Genomic DNA, 25,114 nt, shown 5'->3' with positions numbered 1-25,114 from the left:
CCCAGGTGACCCAAGCTCATGGTCAGGTGTGCCTTGTGCACAGAAGTGTTTCCAGCATCACCATCTCCAGCTGATGCATCACGGGTTGAGGAACAACTTCTGCTCCTGCGGGAGATCACCTGACAGTTTGCATTATTGAGGGAAATTCTTTTCGTCCCCTTAAATTATTTTTGTTTAATTACATTTGTCCATTGAACTTGGATAGACTGATAACTCCACTGCTCAACTTATCTCTGCCTGCTTCTGGATTTTTAGGAATATATCAACTATTGTTTTAGGCATGAACTTCCACCCAATTAAAAGTCCATTAAATATCCGTGCTTGTCAGATGGGCATTGTCACAAGTCATTCCACTCAGAGTTATTGCGCAGGGATTGTCCTGGTCCTGCAGGTTTGTCTTGAGCTCTTGGCTTTGCTTCTGTGGTAGCAGCAATAATTCCTGTTTTCAGACATTTGCTTCTTTGCTAGAAGCTTTTTTTTGCCTTTTTCAGCTCCTTCCCTTCTCTATTATTGTACTCCATATTATACAAAATTAAAACTTCCTGTTAGTTTTTGGAGTGTGTTTGGATAAAGCCAAAGGTCATCTCCTTTCTCTCTTATTGTGGGTCCTTTCAATTTGTCTAATTAAAAAACTTACATCTTTTCCATAACTTGTTGGCAGTTCTCAGTTTACCCCTATGGATTCCTGAGTCACAGATGGTGATTCTCTGGACCCTCTCTTCCCCTGTAGTTTTACTCATCCAATATTCTGTTCTTTATCCTGGTAAAAGTGGTAAGTTTTGGGTGGTTTTATCTTTGATGTAAGGAAGATGCAAGTGAGCCCCATCCAGCTCCTGTGAACTCTCTCCAGCTCCAGCTCAGCCCCTGCTCCTGTTCTCCACCTGTTTCATGTTTTTCAGTTTCTGCTCTTTCAGAAGTTGTCACACCTGGTTCTGTTTAACCCTCAATTTAATGTAAATCCTCATTCCTGACTGTCGCTGAGCCTGACTTGTTAATTCTGTGCGAATTGTGGGACTGTTTTGGGAGCCTCTGTCAGGTCACATGGCTGGAAGATGGGGGTGGGTGGAAACTTTCCTTTTAAAATGTGCCTGTTTCTCTCTGTCCTTAGGAATTGTCTGGTCAGAGCAGCACAGAGAACACCAAAATGGCCTCGGAGGTGAGTTTTGGGGCTAGGGCTGGAAAGAGGGTGGGAGTCAGGAGGATGTGGGGGCTGTGATGAGGAGATGGGCTCACAGCATGAGGGGGCTGGGGAGGAGGAGAAGGGTGTGGAGCAGGAGGCAGAGTAAGGGTTGGGGTGGCATGGGGAGGGTGGTGTGGCTGGGGGGCCACGGGCAGTGGTGTGGCTGGGGGGCCTGTGGGCAGTGATGTGGCTGGGGGGCCATGGACTGTGATGTGGCTGGGGGGGTCCATGGGCTGTGGTGGTGGGGCCCATGGGCTGTGGTGGTGTGGCTGGGGGGCCTGTGGGCAGTGGTGGTGTGGGTAGGGGGCCCGTGGACTGTGGTGTGGCTGGGAGGCCGTGGGCAGTGGTGGTGTGGCTGGGGAGCCTGTGGGCAGTGGTGGTGTGGGTAGGGGGCCCGTGGGCAGTGGTGCAGCTGGGGGCCCATGGGCTGTGATGTGGGTAGGGGCCCATGGGCTGTGTTGTGGCTGGGGGCCAGTGGGCTGTGGTGTGGCTGGGGGCCCGTGGGCTGTGGTGGTGTGGTGGGGGGCCATGGGCTGTGGTGGTGTGGCTGGGGGCCCGTGGGCAGTGGAGGTGTGGCTGGTGGCCCATGGGCTGTGGAGGTGTGGCTGGTGGCCCATGGGCTGTGGTGGTGTGGTGGGGGGCCCATGAGCTGTGGTGGTGTGGCTGGTGGCCCATGGGCTGTGGAGGTGTGGCTGGTGGCCCATGGGCTGTGGTGGTGTGGCTGGGGGCCCATGGGCTGTGGTGTCGCTGGGGGCCCGTGGGCTGTGGTGGTGTGGTGGGGGGCCCATGAGCTGTGGTGTGGCTGGGGGTCCATGGGCTGTGGAGGTGTGGCTGGGGGTCCATGGGCTGTGGTGGTGTGGTGGGGGGCCCATGGGCTGTGGTGGTGTGGCTGGTGGCCCATGGGCTGTGGAGGTGTGGCTGGGGGTCCATGGGCTGTGGTGGTGTGGTGGGGGGCCCATGGGCTGTGGTGGTGTGGCTGGGGGTCCATGGGCTGTGGTGTTGTGGTGGGGGGCCCATGGGCTGTGGTGTGGGTAGGGGCCCATGGGCTGTGGTGTGGCTCTCGCAGGAGGCTGTGCACAGGCCCGGGGGACAGCACAGCCCCGAGCAAAGGTCCTTCCGTGAGAGGCAGAAGTATTTTGAGATTGAAGTGAAGCAGCAGCACCTGGACAAGCCTCCCAAGCGTGTGTCCTTGGTGGGGGAGGATGACCTGAAGAAAATGAAGGAGGAAGAAGGTATGTTGGAATCTGTGCACGGAAATTTGGCCTGTTGAGTGATTCCTTTCCCATGGAAATGCAGCACTTCCAGAAAAGAAGCCCATGGGTGGTTATTAAAAGGCCTGGGAATAATTTGAAGTAAGTAAATGTTGAGGAGTTCTGTGGATGCTAAACTGAGACTGTGTGGGCTACTGGAAGTGCTCTAGTGTCAGGGTGTCCTGTATCACAGAATCCCAGGATGGTTTGGGTTGGCGGGCCTTAAAGCCCACCCATTCCCACCCCCTGCCATGGACAGGGACACCTTCCACTATCCCCAAGTTTGCTCCAAGCCCTGTCCAGCCTGGCCTGGAACACTTCCAGGGATGGGGCAGCCACAGTTTCTCTGGGCAACCTGTGCCAGGGCCTCACCATCCTCACATGGAAGAATTCCTTCCCAGTATCCCATCTAACCCTGCCCTCTGTCTGTGGGAAGCCATTGACCTTTTCCCTGTCACTACAGGCCCTTGTCCCCAGTCCCTCTCCAGCTCTCCTGGAGCCCCTTTAGGTTCTGGAAGGGGCTCTCAGGTCTCCCTGGAGCCTTCCCTTCTCCAGGTGAACACCCCCAGCTCTCCCAGCCTGGCTCCAGAGCAGAGGGGCTCCAGCCTTCAGAGCATTTCCATGTCCCTCCTCTGGACTCACTCCAGCAGGTCCCTGTCTGCAGTTGGTAAACACTTCAGTAACATTTTTGAAGCCACTCCAGACAATAAGTCTGTGCCAGCTGCCCAGATGAGCAGCACCATGGCACTGTGGCAGCCTCACACAGGAGTGGCAGCAGAGCTCTTGGAGCTCTCAGTGCTCACCATGCTGCTCTGGATTTGCAGTAGGAGGTAAATTGCTGCTCTGGTTTTTTATGTCATTCCTCCTGCTTAAAAGTTGTTTTAGGAGGTGATGAGGAACAGTGTGAAGTGGAAAAAAGGGCTTTTACTGAATTCTCCAGCCACTCTTCTTGAAATTATACCTGGGCCTAGCATTGCTCTGTCCCAGGTGCAGAACCTGGCATTTGCCCTTGTTAAATTTCATGCTATTAATGGTTGCTCAATGCTTCAACCTGTCTGGATCCCTCTGCAAGGCCTCATAGCCCTTGAGGGCACCTCTCAGTTTGTCATAATCAGCAAAGTGTTACTGGTGCATTCTGCTCCTGCAGCCAGATAGAAGTATTAATAAAAATCTTGCCCAGAACTGGCCCCAAGGCTAAGCCCTGAGGAATACCCCTGGGGACTGGTCACCTCCAGGACATCTGCCCTCTGCTCTCTGCCTCCTTCTGTCCCTGACCCTCTCATGACCCATATGTTCCCAGGGCCACTGCTATGTGTAGGGCCCATCACCAGGACCCCAGGCCTTGGTCCCTTCAGGAGGCCAGTGGGAAGATGCAGATTTCCAGGACTCTTTTCTCGGAGGAAGGGGCAGAAGAGTCTGTACCCAACTTTCAGTTTGAGGATGGGAACATTGGACATGAGAAGCTGCTGGAAATCTGCCCACAGAGTGTCCAAGAATGGAAGTGTGGTGGATAAGGAAGGAGGGACTGAGGGAATACTGTAGAGTTTGTTCCATCTGAAGCATTGGTGGAATGGTGGAGGAACAAAGGTGTCCATTGAGAGGGAATGGACTGAAACCAGCACAGACTTGGAGCGATGGGGAGCTTAAGGACCGGCCCAGGTGTCCTGTCTTGGGGGGTTCAGTGTAAGGCCCTGCCCAGAGATCCCATTGTTGGGGGTTCAGTGTAAGGCCCTGCCCAGAGGTCCCATTGTTGGGGGCTCAGTGTAAGGCCCTGCCCAGAGGTCCCATTGTTGGGGGCTCAGTGTAAGGCCCTGCCCAGAGGTCCCATTGTTGGGGGTTCAGTGTAAGGCCCTGCCCAGGGCTCCCATTGCTGAAGGGTTCAGTGTAAGGCCCTGCCCAGAGGTCCCATTGTTGGGGGTTCAGTGTAAGGCCCTGCCCAGGGCTCCCATTGTTGGGGGTTCAGTGTAAGGCCCTGCCCAGAGGTCCCATTGTTGGGGGTTCAGTGTAAGGCCCTGCCCAGGGCTCCCATTGCTGAAGGGTTCAGTGTAAGGCCCTGCCCAGAGGTCCCAGCCCTGGGGGTTCAGTGTAAGGCCCTGCCCAGGGCTCCCATTGTTGGGGGTTCAGTGTAAGGCCCTGCCCAGAGGTCCCATTGTTGGGGGTTCAGCGAGTGCTCTGTGGTGTGAGCTGTCTCCTGTCTCCCTTGGCAGCCCGCAAGCTGCAGCAGCAGCGAGCCCTTCTGTTGGAGGAGGAGGCCGAGGAGGAGGAGGAGGAGGTGAGGCAGGTGCCCGAGGCCGTGCAGTCCAGCATCATCATCGAGGGGGTCGAGTACAAGGTCGAGAGGCTGAATGGAAGGAGCATCCAGGCTCCAGCAGCTCGGTAAGACAGGACTACAGGTAGCTCTGTACCACCTACACGTGTCAGAGGCATCCCAGGAATTCTCAAGGAAGAGAGTGGGCTGGATTTCTTCTTCAGCACAGAAAGGGACAACTTCCCAGCTCTGTCTTTTCAGGGAACTGCTCCTTCAGCTATGCCAGAGGGTGTGTAGAGAGGTTGATTTTTAGAGACAGATGATTCAAGATAAGCTGAATGCTGAACCAAGTTGGGGGGTTTTTAGGCTTTTGTTTCCCAGTTCTCTGGGGCTTGGCCTCCACATTGTCTTGAAGGTATTTTTCTAATTCTTGGGCACAGAACTGAGGAATGAGAAAAGGGTTCTCAAAGGCTCCAGGTAAAATAAGGCTGCACTAGAGTGAAGCTGAAGCTGTCCTTATCTCTCTTTGGAGTCTTTGGAACAGACATTCTCCTCTCCACAAACACTTCCCAGTCACAGTGGCTGAACACATTGACCCTGGGACGTGGAATCTCATTTCTCTCTGTTGTTTCTGCCCAGTCTCAGTTCAGGAACTTCTCACACGATGATGTCATGAGACTTCCCCCTCCTGTGCTGAGGCATGATGTGCTGCTCCTTGGTTTTTTGGGAAGTCCCACTTACCCCCCCGTTTTCATATTGAAACGTAGGAGGCCGAAGTACAGGAAGGCTGGATCCATCAGATGATTTTCAGTTGCTTATTATTTACACTTGAATATGGGGGAGACAGTGGAAGAGGCTGAATTTGTGTTTCTTGAAATAATTTTTCTCATGCTAGAACAGAAACTGAAATTTAACCAAAATAAACTTGAGCAGTAAAAATCAGGGCTGAGTGTCACGATAAACTGAACGCCCCCAGCTCTACCAACCTGGCTCCAGAGCAGAGGGGTTCCAGCTCTCAGAGCAGCTCTGTGGCCCATCTCATGGAAGAATTTAAAATATATCAAATCTGTCTGTTAATGAAGGTATAGAATCAGGATCAGGTGACCAGTGCTTCCAAGGTGAATCTCTCTTGGACTCCTCTGTTTGGAATACCTTTGTGCCACATCTTACAAAGCCAAGTGTGAAGTCCAAGCTCCCGGGACTTAAGGGAGAGATCCAGAGGAAAAGAAAGCCCAACAAATATTTTTATTAAAAAAACTGAGGCAAAAATTCTGTGTGTGTCTGTTAGTGGCTGGCTGACCTCCAGCTGCAGGAAATGAGCTCTGATGTTAGTGTGGACATTTAGTAGGAGATCCCCATGGGAATGCTCACAGCAATGGTGGAGGAGCTGCTGAGCAAAGCCATGGAGGGCTGTGACTTCGCCCTGAGCCATTTGTTGCTTTCTGGGGGTGGACCTGTCCCACCCTCTCTAGGTGTGCAGCCTGTGGTGCTGCAGCTCACAGGGTTGTTTTCTCCAGGCCCTCAGAGCTCAGTGAGAACAGCAGCTTGCAGAGGAATTCTCTGGAAGAGGGGATCAAGCCTGAGCAGAGAACCAACTCCATGTCAGGGTGAGTGGGGCTGCTGGGGCTGCAAAGGAAGGATTTGGTGGAGAGAGGGAAACTGACTGGGACCAACTTCATAGAATCCCAGGATGGGTTGGGTTGGAGAGATCTTCAAGACCACCTGGTTCCAACCCCATGTGGGGATTGCCAAGGGCAGTTGGTCCAAGCCCCATGTAACCTGAAACTCCTTATGAGAAACTCCCGTGTGTCCTGTGTCCTCCCAGGGTGATACCGTGGATGTGGCACCGAACAGGTGATTGGGGTGTCACTCGCAGGCAGGTGAGCTGTGTGGACTCTGCCACCCTCCCTCTCACCCCTCCTCTCCCTGCCCAGGCTGAGCCCGTCGTTCCCGGGGGATCCCGGCGCTCCGGTGCGGACGGCCAAGGCCGAGCGGCGGCACCAGGAGCGGCTGCGCATGCAGAGCCCGGAGCTGCTGAGCGGGCAGGAGAAGGAGAAGGAGCTGTCTCCAGCGGAGCGCCGGGCACTGGAGGCTGAGAAACGGGCTATGTGGAGGGCAGCACGGTGAGCCATAGCCTCCACTGCCTCTGCGCCGGGCTGAGCACAGAGCGGGAGCTGCTGCGTGTCTGGGGCTTGCGGGGAACAAAACTAGGGAATAGAGGACCCTTCCAAAGGCAGGGCTTACGGGGAACAAAACTAGGGAATAGAGGACCCTTCCAAAGGCAGGGCTTACGGGGGCTTGCGGGGAACAAAACTAGGGAATAGAGGACCCTTCCAAAGGCAGGGCTTACAGGGGCTTACGGGGAACAAAACTAGGGAATAGAGGACCCTTCCAAAGGCAGGTGTTCAGGGAGGTTATGAAGGATCAGTTCAAGCCATGCAAAGCACCCGCTGAGCTGAGCTGAGCTTGTCTGCTTCCAGGGGGCTCCCAGATTCCCAGAGTGCTTGCACGTTCGTGGACACAGGGGAGTTCATGACAAACATGAACACACCTGTGAACGATGGTGGGCGTGTTCCTTCCCTCAGCACACAATTCCCACCTCCCGTGTCACCCGTGTGCAGTCGTGTTATTGAAGCTGCAAGGTCACATATTCAAAATGAAAAATGGGATTCCACATATCCAGTGGTGCTGGGCTGGAAAACTTGCTGCAGCCAAAACATTGGTAGGATGAGGCCATTTTTACCCCCACAAGCTATTCCATCAGCATGAAAGAGTGATTAAAAATTCTTCTGGAAGAAAAAGAACTTCCTAGCTCAGAACCTAAGACTTGAAGCTAGTCCAGGCATTTACTATGTCATAGAATTCCTTCCAAAGATTAGTCAGGCTGCTCCCATAACTAACAATAGTTTTCTTCCCCTGATGTTCCTGTAGGAGACATTCAAAGAACAGTCTGAACTGTCTTTTGGGGTTGGATGAGGCTTGAAGAGGAACAGGGCTGCTAGATAAGATACTGGAAGGATAACCATGAGTTGTGATTCCACTTAGCAGTTCCAGTGTTTGTGCTTAGACATGGATGATCACAGGGCTGTTGCTGCTGGGGAGGCTCCAGGAATGGAGAAGTGCCAAGGGAATCCTCAGTCAGAGCTGGACTGCTGTTCCAGGGCTTTGAGGGTACAAGCTTCTCTGTGCAAATTTTCTTTGAGATCAGTTTTCATAGAATCCCAAGATGGTTTAGGTGGGAAGTGACCTTCAAGACCACCCAGTCCCACCACCTGCCATGGGCAGGGACACCTTCCACTACCCCAGGTTGCTCCAAGCCCTGTCCAACCTGGCCTGGAACACTTGCAGGGATGGGGCAGCCACAGCTTCTCTGGGCAACCTGTGCCAGGGCCTCACCCCCTCACAGGGAACAATTTCTTCCCAGTATCCCACCTAACCCTGCCCTCTGTCAGTGGGAAGCCCTTCCCCTTTGTCCTGTCACTCCAGGTCCTTGTCCTCCAGCTCTCTTGGAGCCTCTTTAGGGACTGTCCTGCTCTGTCGTATCCTTCCTTATGAGGTTGCAGAGACCACCAAGTCCCTTGTGCTGCAGGTGCTCCAAGAGGGCTGGAATCACATCTGTCTCCGGGAAGGCTGTGAGTGTGGAATGGTGCCAAAAGCAGCCATCAGTGTGATGCTGTGCGAGCACCACAGTGTCCCCAGGAGCAGACAACCTGCACAGAATTGTACTCAGTCTTTGGACCTAAGAAAAAAGCTTCACTCTTGTATTTAAGCCAACAAATCAGAAACTGCCTGTCAAGCTTCTCCTGGAAATCCACATCCCTGTGCTTGGAGAGGGGTAGGGCCTGATTTGCCATCTCTTCCCAGGAAGACTTGCAGGAGTTTCACTCCCTTGTGCCTCCATTTCCCAGGCGCATTCCCCACACGAAGGGGCAGCTTTTGTGAGGTCTGTCAGCTCTGATTCGTGCCTAAGCATGAACATATCCAAGGAATGCTGTAATAGAAGCTTTTTTTTGAGATGAGTGTCAAAAGGAGAAACAGGACGTTGCCTGCACAGACCTCTGGAAGCAGAGTCCCTGCAGGGACACTGCTCATGTCCCAGGTGTGCAGCTCTGATCTTGGGACTCTGCTCTTCCAGGAACTTGGTGTTGCCAGCAGATAAACCTGAAAAATGCTGGGAGGGGGCAGGATGGTTTTAGGACACGATTTGCTCCTGTAACATTACTGTCCATCTGACCGTGCTCTTGGGCCAGCTGGGATTTGGCTGGAATTGCTCAGGGTGCAGGAGAAGTTCCACGTGACACTGTAGGAGGGTTAGTGAGTGTGGAGCACTGAGGGTGCACCTGTGGGCAGGGGAGAGATCTCTCATCCCAAACCTTCAGTCTCTTCTCTTCTAAGCATGTTTTGTCTGTTGAAAAAACAGGCTAGCAAAGGTGGAGCCTTCCAGAGGTGGGAATACCTGGTAAGGACAAGCTGCTTGAGCTGTGAGGTCCTACATTACTGGGTTTAAGTTCTGCAGACCAGGACCTAAGCTCTGCTTTGCTTCTGATGCCGAGGTGCAGCTTTTTGTGCAGTTCTTGGAGAAGTGCCTGGCTGATGCCTTGGGCAGGAATCAGTCAGTCACCATAACGTGCTCCTTTTTGTAAGACAAGGAGGGACAGGTCTCGTAGGAGGATCCAGTAGTCTCATGGTCCCTCTTCCCTGGCTGTGGAGCAGGCACAGTGCCATGAGGGCAGGCAGGCTCAGGTCCTGTCTCCAGAGGCCCCTGTGCTGTGGGGGGGGGTTCTGCACAGCCCCGCACACGGGGCTCAGCCCCACTAACCCATGTTCTCTCCAACTGCCGCAGGGTTTGTTCCTCCTTTTCTAATCTCCTGTCTTCTGCTTCTTTCCAGTTCTCTGCTCTGTGCTGTCAATCATGACCCCATCAGTTTGCACCTTCTTGGGCTTTCCCTGTTCTCCCTGTGTCATCAGTGCTCTGCCAGGATGTGTGATGCCCCTCCTTTTCCCCCTGGCACCCCTGTGCTCTGTTGGGACACACCCAGAGACCCGTGTTACACACCCGTTGTGGGCACACACAGCCCCTGGCATAGAGTCATGGAATGGTTTGGTTTGGAAAGGACTTTAAAGCTGATCTGGTTCCACCCCTCTGCCATGGGCAGGGACACCTCCCACTAGCCCAGGTTGCTCCAAGCCCCGTCCAGACCTGGCCTTGGACACTTACAGGGATGGGGCAGCCGCAGCTTCTCTGGGCAACTTGTGCCAGGGCCTCCCCACCCTCACCGAGATTTTCTTCTCAATATCCCATCTAACCCTGCCCTCTTTCAGTGGGAATTCATTCCCCCTTGTCCTGGCACTCCAGGCCCTGGAGCCATGGGAACAGTGAGGTCCAGAGGCACAGGTACAAGCTGAGGGGCAGGTGCCTAGCCAGGGCTATGAGCATTTTGGCAGTTTTCCTCCCACACACACACACTGGTTTAGGGACTCTCACCCCTCAGTGACACGTGTCCCAGGGCAAACACCATGTGTCACGTGCTTAGCCATATTGTTCCTCTTTTCTATGGTCCAACAAAGGTGCCTGGAACAGGTGATCAGGTACCTGTGCAGGTGTACACTGAGAGACCGTCCCGTGTGTGGCACACACCCTCCCCTGCCCACACCCCTCAGTCTGACACACTCACACACTCTGTGACTGCCTCACAGCCCTTCCTGGGGGTCTGAAGGTGTTCCCAGTCTCCTCCCAGCCCGGGGGGAGGGCAGCTCTAGATGTGGGGCTTCTGAGCCTGATGCTCCTGGGCACACTGCCAGATTGCCCCTGGGGGTTCCTGCTGCCTTGACAGTGGCCAAGGTTGAGCAGGATCAGTTTAACCAAGGCTGCCCTTGTGTCAGACCCATATTTCCCCTCACCAGGGTATGTTCCTGTATCTGTTTCTTTCTTTCCCTGCGCTTGTCCGCTGCGATGTTCATCACCATCATCTCCTCTTCCTCCTCTTCCTTTTCCTCCTCCTCTTCCTTCTCCTCCTCCTCCTCCTCCTCAGATCCTCAGCTCTTGAAGACAGTATTAAACAGTACGAGCAGGATCTGGCCAGGAAGCTGTACCAGTCCCGGCAGTGGGCATCTGCTCCCGGGGCCAGGCCAGCTCAGATGTCTAGCCCAGTGCAGAGTCACGCCTCAAGAATCCCTGGGTCAGGAGGCCAATCCAGGTGTGCACAGCCCCCTCCCCACAGCTGCATGCTCCTGTCCGTGCCCCTGTGCCCCAGCTGGGGCTTCCTGGGGCAGAAGGACATGGGAGTGGTCCCTGGTGTCCATTGCCCAGAGAACGAGGGGGGATGTTGGGGCTATCTGATGGGGAGAAGGGTGCAGACGTCTCTGAGAATCGCAGACTGGTTTGGGTTGGAGGGACCTTAAAGATATCTTGGTCCACCCCCTGCTATGGGCTGGGGCACCTTCTACCAGACCAGGTTGCTCAGGGTCCCATGCAGCCTGGCCTTTCATGATCTCCTGATGGCTGAGGAGGGTTAAGATGAAACACACTGAGCACAGAGGACAATAAAGCCCCGAGGACTGACCCTACCTGTGTGATCCCTGCAGTTCTGTCCCGAGCTCAGGTCACTGTCCCATCATGTGGCACCTCTGGGACTGCCTGCAGCTTCTCAGTGCCTTGATGCATAGCTTCATGCTCTGTCTGTTTGACACATGGGTAACGTGTGTTTTGGGATGGCAGCCAGCCCAGCTGTCCTCCTGCCCTGCCTCGGGGACCCTCGGGGGCTTCGTTCCGCCCGTCTGCGCTCAGCCCGTGGGCTCGGGCCGGCTCCTGGGTGCAGACGGCGCGTGGTCCCCCACCGAGGGGGCAATGGCTGATGGTTTTTTCTCACCCCCCCCATTCCTGAGGCAGGATGAAATCACTGGAACAGGACGCTCTTAAAGCCCAAATGGTTATTGCCAAGTCCAAGGAGGGGAAGAAACGCAGCACACTGGAGCAGCTGGCAGAGTCACCGTCGCCCGCTCCGACGCCGTCCCCAACGCCGCTGGAAGGTACTGTAGAGCTGCCAGCGCCTCCAAAGGAAACAGGCAGCGCTCCTTGAGCTTAACCTGCTCAGGAGCAGAGCTGTGGGAAGCAATTCCCTCCTTCAGCCTGGTTGGAAGGTCCTTGGGGGCATGTGATGTCTCTCAGCGTAGGGAATGGGCCTGAGCTGTAGAACATATGAGAGCACCTGAGGCAGAGGTGAGGTTCCAGGGAACCAGGGCAGAAACACAGTCAGCATCCTGACTTTCTGAACAAGCAGGGAAGAGGTGTTTGTTGGGAAGGCAGAAGGCAGGGCCTGCCCTGAGTGTGGTCTCACCACACTGAAATGCTGCTGAGTGGAAGGAGCAGGCTCGGCGGGGGGGGTTGGATGTCACACAGCTGGTCACTAACTGTGCTTTTCTGTCACCTCTTGCAGATTGCAGCCCCAGGAACGTCACTTCCCCGGGAAGGCTGGTATGACGTCCTTCTGCTTGCTTTTGTCACCTCACCTTACCTAAATGCTGGGATTTCCTGATTATTCGGCTGAGTGTGGGCTGTGCCTTGGGCTGTGGGTTCCCACTTGAGCCAGTCCTGCATGGTACAAGGAATGCTGCGGAGGGTGGAGGGTGGAGCTGTACCCCTGGCTAGAGGCACCGCCTTTGTTGCAGCTCCCATGTTCTGCTTTCTCTTTCCCCATTGTATTATGTCATCTGTTCCTTGGTTCTTCACCTCCATGTTCAGAAAGCTTTTCACCATAGTCAGAAAGCCTTTCCCTGGGTTCAGAAAGCCTTTCCTCATGCTCAGAAAGCCCTTCCTTGGTTTCAGAAAGCCTTTCACCACGGTCCTAAAGCTTTTCCCCTTTTCAGAAGGCCTCTCCCCATGTTCAGAACTACTTTCCCAGGTCCAGAAAGCCTTTCACTTCAGGGACTTTGCCCTGTGTTTCTTCAACAGCATAAAACAGACCTTACAGACCTGCAACTGCAATTAGCATTTTCCTTTTCCTAACCCTGTGTAAGTGCCAGGGGACGTTGTTGCACAGAACTGTCAGAATCAGTGAGACAGACCAGGGAAAGCGTGGCAGCAGCTGCACAGAGGGGACCTGGTCCTGCCAGATCACACCATAATCTAGCCCTGGATTGGAACCCTGACTGTGCTCCAGCTGTCAGGAATTCTACCATGAATTTCCCAATGAAAATAGGTTTCCTACCTGACTTGATGTGCATGAGCATTTCACTGGAGCATGTGATGTTTCCTCTGTGACTTGGAACCCCTGTCCTGACAATGGAACAGCTCCAAAGGCAGTGTCCCAGGGATACCCCATGTTCCAGGCTCTCCCCGAGGATATCCTTCTGCTTCTGCTGTGATCTCTGCATAGATTGCTCAGCTTGCTGCTGCTTCTCCCTTCATTTCTCTCCCCTTACTTTCTTCTCTGTTTCTTCCCTTCTACTGTCCCTTCTAGTCCATGTCTGAAAAGAAGTTTGACTACCGGGAATTTGCTGCTATTCCTTCCTCCAAACCTGTTTACGAAATCCAGGTATAAACTGCATGCTGAGCCACCTTTAGATTGGTTAGGGCTTGGTTTGATGGAAGAGTTGAGTCTGAGGGCTTTGGAGAAACCCCTTGCAGTGACACCAGCCTTGGTAAAATCTGAGGGTTTATTGGAGGCTTCAGACAAGGGGAATTGGAAAAAAGTTGGTCTAGATGGTTTTAAAATGAATGACAAAAGCTTTGCAGATATAAAGCAGCTGCATCTTCACCTGAATGTGTCCTGAAATATTTTTAAGTGAAAAGTGAGAACTAAAAGGGAAGAAAAAGCTATAAAATTATTGCCACCAGAAGGCAAATTGGAGCAGTTGTGAAATTCCAGCTGGATGTGTCTGACATCCTGCCCAGGAAGCAGCAAGGTGTCAGTTCTCATGTTCTGCTGTCCGTGAGCTGTGGAGGGAACACCCAGTTCCAAGGGTGAGCACCATGGCAAGGTGCTTCTCCTTCCTAAAATGAGCTCATTTAAGCTGCTTTGTCACAGAATCCCAGCTGGAACCACTCACCCAGTGCTGGAAGCTATAATTGCCTGTGTCAGCCAGTCACTGATGGCATTTGTGACACCTGATTTGAGCAGATACCCTGTGTCTAAATGTTTTTAGGTGGTTTTTAGCTTTATATAAAGACAGTGAAGCAGATACTTGTGTGTGGAGAGCCAGCAAGCACTGCCACTTGGGCTTCAGCTTGCCATGGGGACCAAAGATTGTTGTTCCCAAGTCAGGCTGGCTCCAGCAGGGCTGTGATTTGAGAATTCTCAGGCAGTTTTACATGATTTGATGTCTGTTCTTCACTGGCACCTCTCTCTGGTGGTATTGCTCAGCCCTTGGAAGACACTCATCTTTTCCTCAGTTCCTTCCTTTGGGATGTGCCCTTCTCCAGGTTCTGTACCAGGCAAGTTGGAGGACTGGCTGCTCGAACCCTGTGGCAGCTCCAGACCACATGAATTACCCCAAGTGCAACAGTGGGTCTTCATACAGCTGAGAAGGTGCCTCCAAAGGAGGCTGCACCTCCAAATCCTCAAACAGTGCCTGTGGGCCTCTCTCAGCAGTGCAGGAGTTCACAGAATCCCAGAATGTTTTGGGTTTGGAGGGACTTTAAAGCTCTTCTCATTCCACCCCCCTGCCATAGGCAGGGACACCTTACATTAGCCCAGGCTGCTCCAAGCCCTGTCCAATCTGGCCTGGAACACTTCTGGGGCAGCCACAGCTTCTCTGGGCAACCTGTGCCAGGGCCTCTCCACCCTCAAAAGGAAGGATTTCTCCCTCATATCCAATATAAATCTCTCCTCTTTCAGCTTAAAGCCTTTTTGTCCATTCTTTATATTTTCTGTCTTCTGTGTCACTCCCTCTTCTCCCTACACACAGGTCAGGCAGCAGGGTTCATTTGGAATCAGGAGCACAAGGAGTTCATTTGGAATCAGGAGCACAAGGAGTTCATTTGGAATCAGGAGCACAAGGGGTTCATTTGGAATCAGGAACACAAGGGGTTCATTTGGAATCAGGAGCACAGGGGGTTCATTTGGAATCAGGAGCACAGGGGGTTCATTTGGAATCAGGAGCACAGGGGGTTCATTTGGAATCAGGAGCACAAGGGGTTCATTTGGAATCAGGAGCCCTCTCTGAGGGCCGTGCCCCAGCTTTGGCAGCACCAGCACCTCTGTGGGCAGCAGGTTCTCCATAGGGTGTTGGAAGGCTGGAGGTGGGGAATTACCTGGCAGAGGTGTTACAGGGGCGGATGATCACGTTTGCTGTTCTCTTCCAGTCGCCTGATGCAGCTGATGACCTCAGATACGTCGAGGACCGAAATAATTCAGGTAAGCCCATGGCCAGAGGAGTTGTCTCTGTACTACTCGCTCCCCACCACGGTTCTAGAGGGTTCCCCTTTGCTTGTGGGACCACCCAGAAGACTTCACCTTCTTCTGCTTGACACAATGTCCTGTTTTGTCTGTTCTAGAATGAAAACTCCACACTCACCACATTCATTTTGGGTAGGATATTTGCATTGTGCTTTAGTGATGACTAATTCGCCCAGCATGGTGTGTAACAAGCATGCCTGGTTTTCTCCAGATTTGTGTCCTGGAGTAGAGTGGTAGTAGGATGTGGCGGGGAAGTTTTGGGCTCTGTCACCTGCTGGAGGTGAATGATGTCCATTGTTCAGGGGCTGCCTTGTGCCCCTTCTGCTGGAGAGGGAATCATGGAGGTCAGTCCGTCCTGGTGCAGACTTGGAGTGCTTGCTGCTCCAGTACCTCGGTGGCTCCAAGTTACACCTGTGGGTCTGTGGCATAGTCACCTCAGTCAGCAGGAATTAAAGCTCTGCAGCTGTATCTGCAGGCTGTCCAGCTGGGGTGTGTCTGTCTGTCCTCAGCTGTAAGGACAGGTCAGACTGTCCCCTGGGTCATTCCAGGGGCTGTAGCAGCCCTGTGGAGCTCAGCAGAGCCTGCCTGCTCCGTAGGAGCACTCCTGTTTCTCCAACAGTTGGTGCTGGTTTGCTTCTGCCTGTTTTGCAGATTTTCCCCCTTTATTTGGCACAAGAAACAGTTTCTTCTATCTTGACAATTCCTTCTGAGTACAGGCTGCACCCTGGACAGCTGACCTATGGCTGGGCTGTTTCCAGAAGGTTCTGCTGCAGGACTTAACAAAAACTTACTTTCCTGAGAACAGCAGCTGTTCTCCATCCCTCAGAGTCATCCTCTCAGCCCTGGATTATTCTCTTGAGGTTGTCCATTCAGTCAGTGCAGGGAACTGGGAGCTCATGGTAGGTTTGGAAAATACCAGGCATTGCTCAGGGCCTTCAGACCTCACTGTTGCCTGACACTGCTCTTTTGGGCCCTCAAATAGGGTGAAAGCCAGGAAGAAAAGAGTATGGTGCTCACTGAGAGTTTTTTAACCTGGTCCTTAGTCCTTAAGTAATATTTAAGTCACCTGTGATATGTGTGAGGCACCAAACAAATGCAAGTTTTTCCAACTCAGCTGGCAAGGATGGCAGGTGAGGATGCAAGTAAACTCTTGGGATGGGACAAAGCTCTCCTGGTTTTTTTTAAATCTCCCCACCCCATCTCACTCTTCTAGGCAGTGCAGCATCCCAGCCAACATAAATCAGAATTGTTCTTGATCATGGAATTATGGCTTTTTGACTCATAGCAAGTCTTAAACTTTGCCAGTGTCTACAGAAAGCTCTCCCAGTGCCTAGAGAACCATCATCTCATTTAAGGATAGTGCATTTTTTTATGCAGTCAGGATTCTATTCCTTTTATTGAGTTTAAACATCATCCAGTACTGTAAAACTGAACTTACTGAGTCAGCACAAGGCTCTGCCTGATCCTGTAGCAGATCTGGGGTCCAGTGGGAGCCACTGGGAATGCCAGAAAAGGACATAAAAGAAGAAAAGCAGGAAGTGGTTCTTTCCAGACCTGCTCCAGGCTGCAGTGATCGGTGGGTTTGCACTTTCTAAGCCAGAGGCTTTGACTTTAGAGTTCTTTCTTTCCTGAATCTATTCACATCTGCAGTAAATTTCCCCTTCCACATCATTTCCCCCTGAACTCCATGGATCATGATGCACTTTGTTATTTATAGCTGAGCTTCATTTGACTCCCTGATACAGCTTGGTGGCATCACAAGTTTCTCCCAGCACAGCCTTCATCACTCCTTCTCCTCCTCATTAATTGCCAGATACTGACTCTGGTGGGGTCCTGGCTGCTGGGTGTTGTGGTATCAGGTAGCCCCTTCCTGCCCTTTTCCCATGGTTTCACCACTTCTTTGCCCACCAAAGCTGCCCCATGGCTTGTTTTCAGTAGAGCTTTGCCCGGGGAACAATCCAAGGGTTTTTAAAGCTCCGTGTGCTGCGTGGGGATCACTAAACCTGCATGTTTGGGGGTTCTTTTGGCCAGTTCCAGCCTTGGGGGGTCTGAAAGAACTGACTTCCCTGTAAGCCACAGGATTTTCTTCTCTACCCACCCACCCAGGCTGGATTTTTCCTGCATGTGCCCATGACTTCCTTTTATATCTGTTTGTCTTGTCTGGGAATCAGTCACCTGCTTCCCAACCCCAGTGTCCTGTCAAGGGGCTGGACAGGCTGGGAGAGCTGGAAGTGGTCACTGTGGAGAAGAGAAGGCTCTGAGGAGACCTTAGAGCCTCTTCCAGTGCGTAAAGGAGATCCAAGAGAGCTGGAGAGGGACTTTGGACATGGGCCTGGAGTGCCAGGACAAAGAGGAAGGGCTTCCCACTGACTGGCCTGGCTCTGGAGCAGAGGGTCAGACACTGGGCACAGCTCAGCAGACTGAGCCTTTTATCTGATATATCTTCATGGATTTCTCTATTTAAAGTTCTCTGCTGCATCCAAAGGCTTTAGAGAGGCTTCCCAGGAGCCCATTTGCACTTGAAGCTCATGGATTGTCTATGCCCTGCTGGGTTGTCCCTCCAGCAGATATTGGGGTAGTTGAAGTCCCCCATGAGGACCAGGGCTTGTTAATATGAGGCTGCTCCCATCTGTCTATGGAGGCCTCATCCACTCAGTCTTCTTGGTCAGGAATGTCACCTGTCCCTTCAATCCTGACCCATGAGCTCTGGTTGGCTTCTCACCCCTCACCAGGTGCAGTTCCAGCATCCACCTGGGCACTGACGTAGTGTGACCCCCACTTCATCTCCCCTGCCTGTCTGTCCCTAAGAGCCTCCAGTGCTCCAGTCACAGGAACCATCCCACGATATCACTGTGACACCAGTAAGTTTAAAGCCCTCCTGACCATCTGGGCCAGTCTGGGACTAAAGATGCTCCTCCCCCTCACTGACAGAGGGACTCACTCACCCCCTGCAGACCTGGGTCGGGGCAGCTCTATGGTCTGGACAGCAGAAGCCTTTCAGGACACTCAGTTTTTCCTAAGGCTTGACTCTTCCAGTCATCTTCCAGTGAATGGCGGGTGTTAGAGGCAGGTGTCTTCTTACTCATGGGACTTTCTTCCCAGGATCCACAGTGGTCACTACATGACCTATACCAGAAAGTTCTGGGCACGAGGTTACTGTGAGTCACTGAGATGTCAGTGCTGTCCCGAATCTAGCACCTGGAAATAACCCTGGAACACTCCCTGGAAGTGCCCAAGGCTAGGCTGGATGGGATGTGGAGCAGCCTGGTCTAGTGGAAGGTGTCCCTGCCCATGGCAGTGGGTGGAAAGAGATGAGCTTTAAGGTCCCCTCCCACCCAAAGCAGTCTGTGATCCTGTGATACCCTAAACATCTGCATTAACTGTGCCAGCTGAGCACTGACAGAACCACAGGATGGTCTGGTTGGGAAAGGACTTTACAGATCACCCAGTCCCACCCCCTTCCCTGAGCTGAGACACCTTCCACTATCCCAGGTTGCTCCAAGCCCTGTCCAACCTGGTCTTGGACACTTCCAGGGATGAGGCAGCCACAGCTTCTCTGGGCAACCTGTGCCAGGGCCTCCCCACCCTCACAGGGAAGAATTCCTTCCCAATATCTATTTTAACCCCATGCTTTCTCTTCAAACCTAAACATCTCTTGTCTTTGCAGTTCCCCGGGAGCAGGATGGGCAGCCAGAGGAAGAGGACACGTTAGGAACACGGGATCCATCAGCACCAACTCCCTCAGCCCTGGAGGACATGGCCCTGTACAGCAGCAAGCGCAAGCTCCGACACAGCCGGCGCAGTCTGGAGACCGCTGTCCCCACGTAGGTGACCCGACACACCCGGGCGATGGACGAGCCCGGCACAGCCCTTCCGAGCTTCCCGTGCTCCAGGGACAGCGCCGGCTGCCACCCTACCGCCTCCAGACTGGATGGGACCGGAGCACCCCGGGAGCTCTGTGGCCAACTGACTCCTCCGAGGCTGTGAACCACCCTCGTTTCTCACCCGACAGCGCCCTGGGGCACGTCCCGAAAACGGGGCAACACTGGACTGACTGCTGGCAGATGGAGAGGAGGGGTGGGCAGGACAGTGGGCAGCTCGTTAGCCTGTAAATATTGTGTGTGGGGAAGGGTAGGACAGGGAGAATGTAGGAGTGTGAGAGTGTGTTGGGCTCCAGCTGTTACTGCCTCAACTTCGTTTTTGTAGTGGTTAAAAGGAGCTTTTCCTCTGGTGGGAATCAGGAGGAAGGTCCAGCCTGCCTTTACTCCTGTTTAATTTTCAGTTTTTTGCCAAAAAGCATCTCCTCCCACCTCCTGCACTGTGTCACCTCACTTCCCTTTGGGACCGTGTGGGAATGGGAAGCTTGGAGGCAAAAAAAAAAAGGAAATACAAAGGAAAAAACACCTGCAGAATTCCAGCAAAGTGCCTCCCTCTGCCACTGACACTCTGTGCTCAAGGAACATGCCAAAGCCTGGGCCAGCTCTGTGCCACCTGCCTGTGTCCTGGTAGGACACTGCTCCTGCTGGGACTCTGTGCAGTCCTGGGGACAGGTCCTTCCCTGGATGGACACGTCGCTGTGTGTCACATGTGGTGTGAGCAGCTCCACGAGCACACACAAGTGTCAGAGGAGGCCAGGCTCTGTCTTCTGTAGCACTGGGGCTGAACTGGTGGACTGGGGCAGGAATGGGACGGAGCCAACAGCTGTAGCAGGGGTTTAGGGGGGGTGTGACAGCAATGGGGAGCAGGATAGTTGGGGTAGGACACGGTGGCAGAGGTGGGAGGTGTGACAGCAGTACCTTAGTGGGTAGGATTCAGAAACTGGGAATGGGTAGGACGTGGCGTTGCTGGGGTCAAGTTGGGAATTACGGGGTCTTACAGGTAGGAAATCTGGTGGGGAGTCCACAGTGTCCATGGCTGGCCGCGAGGTGGAGTGGAGCGTCACAGGGTGCCTGGCATGGGGCTGGCAGGGAGCACCAGGAGCACCACGGAGCAGGACGGGGCTGGCCTGTGCCTTGCAATAACTACACAGTCCCACTTTGCCAGCTTGTTGGCTTCAGGCCCCTTTCCGTGGAGAACAGGGACAATGAATGTTTGCCCATGCAAGAGGGAAAAAGGAAAATGAAAAATGAGCGGGGGTACGAGTCCTGGGTGTGAGTTCTGGTTTCCACATGTGGAACGAGGGCTGTGAGCAGGTTCTGTATCACATGAGCTCTGCAGATGTGGAGGTCACAGCTGCTGCTCCCAGCTCTGCCATCAACCTCTGCTGCCACTACTGAGGGGAAACAGCCCTTTTTTTTTTTTTTTTCACTGCCTCTAACTGGGAGGAAGGTCCGAGCTTGGCCCGATCCCATTCCCCGTCCATTGGTGCTCTCTGACTCCCCAGCAAGACCAGGGTTGGACCTTGAGCCTGACAGTGGCTGGGCAGCGACAGGCACATCTGCTTGTACATTTGCTGAAGGAAAGAACTGGATGCAGTTTTTTTGTTGAGCCTCTCCCTTCATGCCAAAATCCAGTGGATCGTTTTAACTGGCACCGTATGCTTTGATTTTACAGATCTGTGAAGGGGGAACTCTGATAATCTCTCACTGCAGCCATGGCTGCTTCCATCATCAGCAATTTGAGCTTTTCCTTTTTAAATCTAATTTTAGCATTTGCTTTTTAACAACAGCAGTTTTGGAAACAATCCTGGCTGGGTTTTGGTGACTAACTTGTGATTCTTCTCTCCTTTCCCTGTGCGGTACCTGGTGCCAGGCTCTGGGTTCTTTCCCGTTCTCTCCCGAGAGACTCCAAGGGAAAATTAGCGCATCAAGACTGTAACTAGTGAAATTTGTACAACCAAAGAAATCTATTTTGTGGTTCAAGGATAATAAAGTTTACTTTACATTTTAGAGCCTTTAGTCACTGTGGTTTGCTCTGTGTGAAGTCTGCAATTTTGGTACCAACACTTTGGTGGTGCAAAAATGCTTCTGATTTTCCTGCTTTTGGGAGCAGAAATTAATGCTCACCCAAATCAATGCCAGTTGTGAGAATATCAAAATTCAGAGATGGGAAAAAATCCAATATGAAACACAGTGATAGCAGCAGGATACCAGCAAGATCTTCAGCCTCTTGGCTTTCCTCACTTGACTCTGTTTAAAAAAAAACTCCAACACTATTTTGTTTACATTATTAAGTTTTTAAAAATATAGTTTGACTGGTAAAAACTGACCCCATTTCCTGTAGCCCAAACAGGTTTTCCTTGGTCTGGCTTAGTGGATGGGCACCATGCTGTGCCAGCCCAGGGAAAGAGGTGCAGCCTCAGCAGGGAGAGGGTGGAATTCCTTTTCCTAGAGCCAGGGTAGTGCCAGACCTCAGCCTCATTCTCCCACCTGTGCAACAGGTACAGCTGGAGAAGGGGCCTTGGCTGCGCCCCGTGGCACCTCAGGAACAGCCTTGTCCTAGGTCAGCATGGGGGGTTCAGGATCTGAAGTGCAGCCTTACCCAGGCTCAATACACTGGTCCTTTCCTGGGTTTAAAGTATCTGTTTTCTCCACATTTAGTTTCCTTAGGCCAAGTTTACTACCAGGTTTATCATCTCCTTGTCCAAATAATTTACACAACTGAACCCCGAGTAGCACATGGGCAGTAGTTACCCCATCAGACAAAAGTAAACACAGGAACTTGATCAGTGGAGGTAACTTTTTTAGGGTTTTTATTTAGGAATATTTATTTAGGGATTATTCACATAGGATTGGAACTAGGTGGTCTTTAAGGTCCCTTCCAACCCCAACCATGCAACGATTCTATGATTTTGTTATAAATAGGAATAGAAATAACACGGTTAAATATACAGGGAGGATGCAAAGATCTTCAAGGTTGCACAGAGACAGAGCACAACTGGCTGGGTGGAAGGTTTACAAGAAAGACTCTTACAGCTGAATGTCTGTAGCAGCAGTGACTCACAGACGTGCTCTGGGAGTTGGAGGGAAAGGGAATGTCATATCAGGACACAGCTCTAGGTGTAAACCTGCATAGCCTGCCCCTCAGGTCCTGCTAAATGCAAGTTTTCTTGGTTTCAGGAGTCAATCCCGTCTGGTATTGGTGCACAAGGTGAGGGATTCCCGTGCTCCTTCCCTGCATTTCCCTCCATATATAACAGCAGGCAGGTGTCTGGAATACCAATAGGATTCTCTTTAAGGACTGTCTGCTGACAGAGAGAAGGGGCTGTCATGGAAGCTGCAAACCACAAATTTAACTGTGTGGAGTCATCTCTGTGGAACCTGCCCCTTGGAATACCTGGGATAACCGGAGGGTGGAGAACGCTGGCTTCCAGCCTTGTCCTCCTGCCACCAGCTGCTTCTGGAAACAAATGGCTGGAGGAGATAAAGCTGTGCTTGTAATTCAGTGCCACTTCTGCTGCTGGTACGTGTGGTTTTGGTTGACTCTGTGCTTACAGTCACCATTAGTGACACCATGAAAGACCTCAAAGCCAGAGTAGTGCAGGATCCCCCCCACGCCACAGCCATCACCACAGGAGTTTGGTTTGCCCATCTTATTAGGGCCTTGGGCAAAGCCACCTCACTGGCCTCCAGGTCCATGTGTCCTACTGAATCATGTCTTGACACCGCAGGAAAGAGCTTATCCAGATGGGAACAGCCCATAGCTGACTGCACCTGGACACAGAGCAGGTCTGTCCTGCTATGAAAAATGAACCACACATCTAAACCAAAACACACACTAAAGCCTGTTGCAAAGTCTGTACCAGCCCCCAGAGAGCCTTCCTGACTTATGGAGACCCAGCATCCCACAGCCCTTTCTGTAAGGACAAAGTAAATATCCCCTCCCCACCACAAAGGGCTGATTCCTTGTTTTCTGCAGCCAGACACCACCTGCCCCCACCCCAACCTCATTCCCCTCCTTTGAGTTTTCCTTTGCTTTTCCTTTTACCCCATGAGGTGACCAAGGCACAAGCTGCTTTCACACCTTGTACCAAAGGGAGTAATTAAAGCATTACTGAAATCAGCCTATTTCACTCGGAAGTGAAAGCAGGCTACAAATAAGTGCTCAGATAACTGGCATCTGTATCTTATCTGCTGGGAAGGCAGGCTCATGGAGGTTCCTTTTCTGGTCATCCCAGTGGTCTTCTCCATATCAGTAATATTGTGACATCTTCTCACTATATACAGATTAAATGACTCCAAACTCACTGTCCGTTCCATGGAGTTTGTCTCCAGCATCTCCAGCAGCACATCATCCCTGTCCTAATCACATCTCTCCATGCAGAAACTAGAATTCCATATTCCATACAAAACAGCTGCAATGAGGGTAAACTTGGAGCTCTATTGCAACCCCATATTGCACTCCTGCTCTGGCAGCTGCACCTAAATATGAACTGACATTGACTGTAACTTCACTATTCCCCCCCCAAGAGAAACAACTGGCCTTTAATTACATCCTCCCCTTTGGTCCCAGTTTTGCTCATTCATATCTAAATCTAGTCCTTCCAGTTGGGTTCCCTGCTCACCTGCCTTTCCATGGTGTCACTGATATGGTGACCTGAGAACTGTTGTCCTATTCTGCCCCACAAGGTCCCTGGCACCCAGTTATCTGCAGCATCCCTCCTCCGTCCCTCACGGGGTTTCCCCTGAACTCCCATGGAATCCAGCCATTCCTCCAGCCCTATTTGAGCTTTTCTCAGTTTCTCACCCTGGTACCTGCACATCTGGCAATTCCTCATGTCTCAGCCCCTGTATGAGAAAATCAAATGGGTCTTTGATTGATTACTGGGGTTTCTTCTAAGACACAGATCTTACAATCATCAAATCACCTGCCCTTGTCCATAGTCCCTCTCCAGCTCTCTTGGAGCCCCTTTAGGCACTGGAAGGGGTTCTGAGATCTTCTCAGAGCCTTCCCTTCTTTGAACAAGGGCTGGAGTGACAGGACAAGAGGGAATGGATTCCCACTGCCAGAGGGCAGGCTTAGATGGGATATTGGGAAGGAATTCCTGGCTGTGAGGATGGGGAGGCCCTGGCACAGGGTGCCCAGAGAAGCTGTGGCTGCCCCATCCCTGGAAGTGTTCCAGGCCAGGCTGGATGGGGCTTGGAGCAACCTGGGCTAGTGGAAGGTGTCCCTGCCCATGGCAGGGGGTGGGACTGGATGGCTGTTAAGCTCCCTTCCCACCCAAACCATTCTATGGTTCCGTGATTCTGTGATTCTATGAATGACCCACTGAGAGCTGAATTTCCCTTCATTAACTCCAAAATACATATTATTGTTTATGCCCTCACACATGCTAATGAAGCAAAAGCTGCACATGCTTCACATGTGCGACTAAAGTTGCTCAAACTCCACCTAAATATGAATTGACATTGACTGTAACTTTACTCAGAGAAAACACTACAAATACAGCTTAAGTGGTGAGAGAGGTGAGAGGTGACTTCAGCTCTGGATCCTGGGACAGTCACAGAATCAGAGAATCATGATTCCATGATTCACTGCCTGTAAATCACTCTAGATAGTGGTAGGAGACACCTGTCTCACCTGGCGACACCTGAACTGGGCACAGGGACAGTCCCAGTGCTGCTGTCAGAAGAAATTTTTAAAATTTTATTACAAAGTGGTCCCTCACTCTAACCCCAGGCAGAGGGGATGGAAACATAGGACACACAGACTCCTTCAATACTGGCTGAACCTTTTCCAACAGATCTCCACTTCTGAATAAAACCCTCAGTAACCTTAGCACAGACACTGGAGAAAAGTTCTGGATCTTACAAGACTCTCAGTTGCTTCACCCCGTTTTTGCTGTATGAGCAACTGCTGCACACTACGAGATCCAGCTGAGAAGGATTTACTGCTGCTCGGGGTCCCTGCAGGAGGCCAGTACAAATAAGTGTGGGCTGGCACAACTTCACATACCCATTTTTCCACTCTCCAAAGACAGGCAGAAGCAAATAAACACCTCCTGCCATTTCCAATGGAAGAAACAACATTTACAGCAGTCAAAGTTATTTAATTTCACTCACTTTGAAAGAAAGAAAAAAAACTCAACCAAACAGAAACA

At 52.2% G+C, this 25,114-nt stretch overlaps 2 protein-coding genes across 28 annotated transcripts in view; both read left to right on the top strand.

Annotated features, from left to right (window-relative positions):
• Positions 1 to 20,963, top strand: part of SCRIB (scribble planar cell polarity protein) — a 102,278-nt gene extending 81,315 nt beyond the window's left edge. For 23 of the 27 annotated variants that reach the window (XM_051774733.1, XM_051774730.1, XM_051774726.1 and 20 more), the window contains 11 exons: positions 1,109 to 1,156; positions 2,247 to 2,412; positions 4,638 to 4,806; positions 6,196 to 6,285; positions 6,613 to 6,801; positions 10,711 to 10,875; positions 11,568 to 11,707; positions 12,115 to 12,152; positions 13,138 to 13,212; positions 14,982 to 15,033; positions 18,743 to 20,963. In XM_051774733.1, the coding sequence (XP_051630693.1) occupies positions 1,109 to 1,156; positions 2,247 to 2,412; positions 4,638 to 4,806; positions 6,196 to 6,285; positions 6,613 to 6,801; positions 10,711 to 10,875; positions 11,568 to 11,707; positions 12,115 to 12,152; positions 13,138 to 13,212; positions 14,982 to 15,033; positions 18,743 to 18,903 (1,293 nt within the window). In that variant the 3' untranslated portion in view covers positions 18,904 to 20,963. Of the gene's footprint in view, positions 1 to 1,108; positions 1,157 to 2,246; positions 2,413 to 4,637; positions 4,807 to 6,195; positions 6,286 to 6,612; positions 6,802 to 10,710; positions 10,876 to 11,567; positions 11,708 to 12,114; positions 12,153 to 13,137; positions 13,213 to 14,981; positions 15,034 to 15,173; positions 15,208 to 18,742 lie in introns of all 27 variants that reach the window. The other 4 variants (XM_051774750.1, XM_051774731.1, XM_051774734.1 and 1 more) reach the window with 3 other exon arrangements.
• THUMPD2 (THUMP domain containing 2) overlaps positions 6,768 to 25,114 on the top strand; it is a 70,003-nt gene continuing 51,656 nt past the window's right edge. The window contains exons 1-2 of the mRNA XM_051774765.1: positions 6,768 to 6,801; positions 10,711 to 10,758. The gene's annotated coding sequence lies outside the window, so the exon portion shown is untranslated. The remainder of the gene's footprint in view (positions 6,802 to 10,710; positions 10,759 to 25,114) is intronic.

The sequence above is a fragment of the Manacus candei genome, unplaced genomic scaffold, assembly GCF_025592945.1.
Source record: "Manacus candei isolate 608988 ecotype Guabito, Panama unplaced genomic scaffold, ASM2559294v1 h1tg000223l, whole genome shotgun sequence".
Classification (NCBI taxonomy): Eukaryota; Metazoa; Chordata; class Aves; order Passeriformes; family Pipridae; genus Manacus; species Manacus candei.
This window is presented reverse-complemented; position numbering and strand designations above follow the sequence as displayed.